The sequence below is a fragment of the Grammomys surdaster genome, unplaced genomic scaffold, assembly GCF_004785775.1.
Source record: "Grammomys surdaster isolate TR1022 unplaced genomic scaffold, NIH_TR_1.0 218, whole genome shotgun sequence".
In the NCBI taxonomy this organism is placed as follows: Eukaryota; Metazoa; Chordata; class Mammalia; order Rodentia; family Muridae; genus Grammomys; species Grammomys surdaster.
Window position 1 is genome coordinate 4397748 of NW_021604663.1, and position 7274 is coordinate 4405021.

The 7274-nt window shown below is 51.0% G+C and overlaps 1 protein-coding gene across 1 annotated transcript in view; it reads right to left on the reverse strand.

Annotated features, from left to right (window-relative positions):
* The window catches only part of Tmem181 (transmembrane protein 181), a 41296-nt gene that overhangs the window by 8307 nt on the left and 25715 nt on the right, over window positions 1–7274 (reverse strand). The window contains exons 6-11 of the mRNA XM_028772736.1: window positions 5301–5411; window positions 4536–4616; window positions 3154–3253; window positions 2455–2585; window positions 2196–2287; window positions 1034–1091 (exon numbers count right to left, since the gene is read on the reverse strand). Coding sequence (XP_028628569.1) covers window positions 1034–1091; window positions 2196–2287; window positions 2455–2585; window positions 3154–3253; window positions 4536–4616; window positions 5301–5411 — 573 coding nt within the window. The remainder of the gene's footprint in view (window positions 1–1033; window positions 1092–2195; window positions 2288–2454; window positions 2586–3153; window positions 3254–4535; window positions 4617–5300; window positions 5412–7274) is intronic.

The window sequence follows — 7274 nt, forward strand, 5'->3', positions numbered from 1 at the left end:
GTCAGAGGTCAGTGGCTCTGGTGAGGGCCGGGTTCTAGGTGGTATGTGCTCTTCTCACTGAGCCTGCCTGCTATGGGACTCCTGTGGTAGGAGTTTCTATTTTTTTCCTGCCCTCTCTGAAGCACAGCCCCCCTCTCATGGTCACAGCAGTGAGGTTGGGACTGCAGGTCAAAGATCAGGGTTCAGCTTCTGCTGTGGAAGAACCTTCATTCTGGTTGTTTCCTCATAAAGGGGAAGGGGCAGGACAGCTGTTCCCAGCACCCTGGCAGTCTTTGATCCCTGCTGTGTCCCTCAGTAAAGGGTGTGGAATGCTCCATGTTCTCACATCCCTGACTGCCTGGCTGGGAAGAGACGGGCTACCGACAGTTCAGGATGCTATCCTGTCTGCATCATCCTGTCTACATTTGGCCAAGAGCTCCACATCTCTTGTGTGATGGAAGAGATTCCATTACTGCCCCATTTCACAGATGAAGAAACATAAGGGGCTTAGTCACCAGTTGCAGCCCTCCTTCCTGCCTCAGCTTCTCAAAGAAATGATGAACCAGGCCAGACAAGCACAAAGACGAGAGCAGATTAGTCTGTCACCACCAGTTCCTCGAAATGTCGCAGTTTCACTGACTGCGGCTGACTTGTTCTCAACCCAGCCCCAACCCAGAAAAACCCTTGAAGCTCTGCCCTGCCTCCAGCTGGCTCCATGGCCCCCACCCCTGTAGTACTGATTCCCTTTCTGAGCTAAGCTCCTCCCAGGATGCCCCACTCCAGGCCCTTCACCCCAGAGTCTTCCTCCTCTGGTTTCCCCAGGACCTAGACCAGCGTTCTTCCCCAGTCTATCGCCAGCTCTGGCTGAGGTTCTCGTGCCATCTCCCCAGACTATTAGGCTTGGTTTCCCCCAGATCTTCCATTCCTGATCTTTCTATGTTACTTTTTAAACAGCCATCTGGAAACTTATACCAACAGTGTGATTAAAGTTACAAAACCAGGCACGTCATAAAAGAAGATGAGCATGTCCTGAGTCTTCACGAATACTGCTTACCTGAAAGTTGCCAGTGTCAACCCGGTACTGGTACATGGGGTCCTTTAATTCATTAAATCTAAAAGGATGATGTGGGAAACACAGATCAATAAGAGAACTTACTCTGTACTTCACACTTTCTCTGACTTGGGTTTTTCTTTCATTTGGTTTTTTGCTTGTATAACACTTGCTTAAACCACTGGAGCACTTTAAAAATAGCAACTCTACACTGAGAAAGCATCCAGCACTCAGCCGATAAGGGCACATGCCTACTATGTCCTCATCAGAGTGGTGAAGGTGCAGGATTGCTTATCCCGTACGTAGCTAAAGGCCTAGCTTTAAAGGATTTGCTTTTTACATTATGTGTTTCTGTGAGTGCTGTGTGCACATGAGTGCAGGAGACTGTGGAGCCCAGAGGTGTAGGCCCCCTGGAGGGGGTCGTAGATGGTTACAGCCACCTGATACAGGAGCTGGGAGTACACTTGGGTCTTCTGGAAGAGTACACTGAACTGAGCCACCGCCCAGCCCCAGGAGCTATTTCAGTGGCATACCCAGGCATGTGAGATAGAAGAAGGCAAAGCAAGCAAAGCAGATAATAAAGCACGTGAGCTTCAGTTTCAGAGTCAGCATTGGCACAGGACCTAAGCTGCAGGAGTGCACAGCATGGATGGTGTAGAACGTGTCAGGGCCAGTGTGGCACGAATGAAGCATGAAAGGCCACAGACAAAGCACACTGGGTCGGGGCTGAGCAGGGTCTCTGGGATGCTGGGCAGTGATGCACAGGCCCGGCAGCAGAGCTCTTTACAGAAGGGGCGTGGATCTAACCGGGATCATGTGAGTTTAAGCAGAGTCAAGCCTGAAGCTCTGCAAGATCAGAAAGCCTGAAGGTACATGAGGGGAATCCAGCGTGTCTGCTGGACAGTACTGGGTGCTGTCCCAGCAAACCAAGTCATTTCTTGCTGAAGAAGCCCACGATGACACAACACAAGCTTTCTCACTTTCCACTTAGGCTAGAAGACCTTTTTGATGCAAGCCACACAAGCCAAGCCCAGTTCCTTGGGTCCAGTTATCTGACCTTGCTGGGGCAGATGCTGTCATCTGTGAGGTCTGGCCTAGCCTCTGTCGTCAGCACTTTCCAGGGCTGACATTCCATTTCACACCCATAAGCTGTGACATTACTCACGTCTGCCATATTCCCAGCGTAACAGAAGCCAGCCACAGCAGTCCAACGATGAAGAATTTAGGCAAATAGAAAGTTAAACATTTTCTTTCTCCCTAAAAGAAACGGTAGGAAAAAAGTAAGGAATACAGCAAACAGTGTCTTACTCTAACAGAATACATGAAATCCCAAACACTTTCACACAGCATGTCTCTGCTATGCAGTGTAGGCCAGGGAGGGTCTCGTGGGACCACTCGTTCTGAAGCTCTGTCTGTCTGCTTACCTGGACCCGTATCCCATGATACACGCACAGCCAGAAGAGCAGCAGGGCACACAGGAACAGAGACTGGAAGAAGTCATCCAGCATCCCCGGGAACCAGCTGTTCACCAGGAAGGAGAGTGGGAAGAAAGGGTCTGGAAGGGAGAAGACCAAACACTGTCAAGAACACAGAAGGCTGGTAAGCAGCAGAGCCCCCAGCCACTGCAGAGCCCCCAGCCACTGCAGAGCCCCCGGCTGCTGCTTTCAAGAGTTCCCCCGGTCAGAGCTCAAGGGCAGGTAGCGAACCGAAGGCGATTTTGTTTTCTGAATGTCTGAAAGGCATGGACAGATTGCGACAGTGATCCTAACAGAGAGCCATCTGCCCGCGTCAGCTCCTCCTGAAGCCTGGTAATTCCCAGCACCGCAGAAAATGCTCTTTGGAATGAGGACAGAGGAACAGACAGACACCTGGGCACCTCAGCCAAGTTCCAAGACTGCTGAGTCTGCAGCTTGTCCAACTCTCACTACCCAGGCAGTTCGTGTCTCTTCAGGATCCAAGCATCTACTGTGGCCTGTGTAACATGGGGCCCAGGGAGTGTACCACAACATATACCCTCAGGGACTCCCCTTGGACACTCCTGGGGACTCTGGGACCAGGCCACCCTTCACGATGCCGGCCAGCTTGGACTGAGTGGGAAGAGTCTGGAGGTAAAGGGCACCTACCGTTGTAGAGGAGCAGCAGGGCCAGGAGCACAGACACCCACTTCTGCTCGATGCCCCAGTCCCTCATGGAGAATTTGCGCAGGGAATGCACAAACAGGCACTGCAAAGCAAATGGCCAGACTGTCTGCTGGGCCCCAGCAGGATGAGTCTCACTCTGTCAGGGAGGGATCAGGCAGGATGCACTGAGGTCCCATCAGCGATCAGCGACAGCCAAACCAAAAATGTGATTGCTGTGTGTGGCCACGGGTGAGATGGGCCACACCCTTGTATTTCAGCTTGGGCCAAGAGGCAAAGTCATGCCACCCAAAGACAAGTGTGTTCTCAAACAGTCCATAAGGGTGTAGAGCCCTTGGGAGAAATGTCTCTAAACAGTTTTCAAACACTGAACAACGTGTTATATCTAGGACTATTATTCTTTTTCCTTGTCATCTAATGTAGACTAATAATTTTCTGGGATGTCTGAATTTCCTGGCCTGTGTGCTGTTTTTCTCCCAGCACAGGTTATCTGCTGAAGTTCGGGCCCCTTCCCCATTTAAGAACACATTTAGATACCAGGTAGCGTTCCAAAAAAAAAAAGGATTTCTGTGAGATCTGCTATGTGGTAAGTCAGGCCCACTTCCTTCTCCGCGGCCTTGGGCCTGGCCCAGCTACCTAAGCCTGATGCAAGGCCCAGGCTCTGTTCCTACCACACCTCCTACATCTTCCCCACATGCCTATGTGCTGGTCTCCACTGTGGGTCTGTAACACGCCATGCACGCTCTAGGCGTCAGCTGGAGAGGCCATCTCCACACACTACACAGACCTAATGCCACACTCCCCGTCAGCACCAAGTGCAGAGCAGCTGACAGCAGAACAGCACCATCGGCCACCGAGCAGCATGTGCGGTTGGCTTTTCTCAGCACCCTTCTGTGCTCGAGCATTCTCTCCAGAGTGAGTGTGGGCACAAACTTCAGGTCCTAAATGAACCAAAAGCTGGCGTTTGCAGAATCATTTTTCTGCAAGCTTTTAAAAAGCCCAAAGACTCAGCTGCTCAGGACAAAAGACAGCTGGATCTGCACTGAGACTGTTGTCACCCCAACAAGGCCCTCTATGAGGGCGAAATGATGTTTAGATTACAGGGGTGAGGAACTCACTGCACACCACGGTCAGCAATGACTCTCACGCTACACAGGAAATACCACGGAATGATACCTCATTCCCTCTTTGTAGCACAGTGCCTTAGTGGACACTGTTTAGCCTTAGTGGACCAAACCAGCCTGTGGGAGGGCCTCCCTCCGAGTTTGGAGCTTGCTCTGCTGACTGGAACTGCACAGATCAGCGTCATCCTCAGTGACTGGGGCACAGCTCCCCCCCCCCCACCCCCCCCAGCAAGCGATACTCACAATGACGATGAAGGTCAGCACCACAAACACGAAGCGGAACCAGATCTCCAGCTGGGAGAACGCAGGGTTGTATGTCTTCCACTGAAATGGGAAACGCGGGGTGGGGACAGACAGTGTCTGTGTGAGCACGCCTATGTGCAAGACACCAAAAGGTAGATCTGCACCTGAAGGGGAGACCCTGAACACTAGAAAGTTCCCCACGGTGAGGGCCCAGGGGTGACACAGAGTGACAGCCTAGAGTTCCCAGCTATTAGTAACAATTACTGAGGAGTTTAAAACACTGTTTTCTCCTGTTGTCTCACATATTGCAAAATTTTAACAAATTTTACTTCTATATTAAGGAACAGATCAAAAATCTAAAATATTAACATTTTTTGAAATGGTTTTTTAAGTGGTGAATCTAGCAGATAAATTATCATTTGAATTTTACATTTTCTATCAAAAGTCAGCCTTCACTAGAAAACACCAATCTCTACATGCAAAGAGACAGACTTGTGTAAGATCTGAGTGTGGGAAGTATCTCCTAAAATACTTAAGTGAAATATGTGAGTACGAGCTGCAGCCTTAAAGTCACAGGCAGCTAAGCGTGGGCTGGGCGGGCTGAGTGTACCCTGGCTTCTCCAGTTTCTGTGCTGTTTGTTTAAGCTATTCTTGGGTTCTACAGACTTAAACTTATTTATTTTCCAAAATAAACCGTACGAGGCCCCAATGCATTAAACCATCTAACAAGGGAGCCACAGAAGCTCGCACTGGCCGCACACTCACCGTGAAGTTCATCTCCTTGATGGGCTGGTTCAGGTGCTCAAATCCCACAGTCACTCTGTACTCTGTGTAATTCAGGTAGCCAAGGTGGGCCACTATGATCTCTGCACATTTCTGAAAGGAGGAGGTCCCTGTCACAAGAGCAGATGAAGAGGACGCCTCCCCCCACAAACCCAGAGTGACTCCTCTCCACAACAGATGAGCAGAACGTATCATCTCGGGAGAACTGGCCAAAAGCTCAGAGAACGTCAGCGGATGCCAGGCAAGGATGCCAGGCAAGGACCGTTCCTAGAAAGCACCCACCCAGTGGGCCTTCAGTGATTTACAATGATCAGAACCCACCTCCTGCACACGACTGAAAGACAATACGTCACCTGCATAGAAGAGCTAATTCTACAAGACCACAAGCCTGGCTGGTCTGTAATCCACTACCGCACAGGGGAACTACAAGCTTAGCCAGCAGACAGGTGTCACAGCCTACGTGTCTTGGGCACACACTGCAGTACCGTAGCTGTTTCTCCTCACTGTCAGCCTGCTGTTTCCTACACAGATCTTCCTTCATGCCTCTCCCCACAGCAGAAGCCAAGGCTGCGAGTTGTGGCATTGGATCGTGCGGATGCTAGACGCGGATGCTTCACAGTCTCCTGAGTCCCACGCTCAGTCCTTCAGGAGTAGGACTTGGGGTCCTACTATGTGGCAAAAGCTCACCCTAGCATGTGGCTGTGCAGCCTACAAAGGCCTGAAACCATTTTCCATCAAAGCTCTGCTCCAATACTGCCACAAGGACCTTCAACATCGCTCTATCATCTGGACAGTCACTCTCTCTCCGTGGAGTGAGTCCAGCCACTGCCTGTGACAGAACTACAGTTGGTCAAAGAACACCAAGTATCAAATGCCTGAGGTCATGGTAAGAGGACAGCCCAGTGCCTTACGTAAGAAGCCTTCGAAATCAAAGAGAGCAATGGTGGGCTGGGCTGGCTACCCTGACACTGTTCGTCCTAAGGGATGGGGGGGACACAGAGGAGAGAGGGTGCAGAGGCCAAAGGTGAGCAAAAGCCTGCAGTAAGAGGCCCTGCGGCCAGCTGTGCTGCCCCTCAGTGGGGACGGGAGCCCTTTCACTAACCCATCCCCCAAGCCAAAGCGGGAGTCACCTTCGAGTTCCTCCCTAGGATTAATTTTCCTTTCTTGAGTGGCTTCCCACCTCCTCCTCAGTGCTGGCTGCCTGACCTGCGAAAGTGTGTGGTCCGCATCCCCAGCAAAGCTAAGCTCCCCTTTCTGATGCGGCTGACAGTCACAGGTGTAGCTAAGGACTCAGTGGACCCAGGACGGGCACATTCAATGTCAACAGCACACCAGCTCACCCTCCATGAGACAAGCAACATTTCTTACACATAGAAGAATCTTTTCCAATTTTTAGGGAACATTTTACCTTTTTTAAAGGTTATCTTTATTTGTGTGTGCTAGTGTACATCTGGTCCCTTGGAGCTTGAGTCACACGCAGGAGGTTGTGGACCCCCTGATGTGGGTGCTGGGGAGTGAACTCAGGTCTCTGGGCAAGCAGCAAATGACCTTCCCATGAGCCACCTCTCCAGCCAGAGGTGTTTTATTCAGAGTTACAGCTCAGGTCGTGTGTGCTGTCGCAGGCACCACAGCAAAGCCGCCTGAGGATCTGTAGATTCCAGGTTCAAGCCACGCTCTGAATGATTACAAAGCACCTGGTGAAAGGCCAGACGCTTCGGCTTGCTGGAGAACGTGCACAAGGGCCAGCATTCCGAGCTCTACCTTCTTGATCCCTTACTCCATAGGAGGAGACTGGATCCCTAGATCCTTAAAGCCAGGCTGCCTAAGGTGAGCTCTGGGTGAGCGGACCTAACAATACCTAAGGGCAGAATGACTGAGGAAGACCTCAATACCAAACTCTGATCTCTATGTGCATGTACACACACATGCAGAAATGTACATACATACAGTTCACAC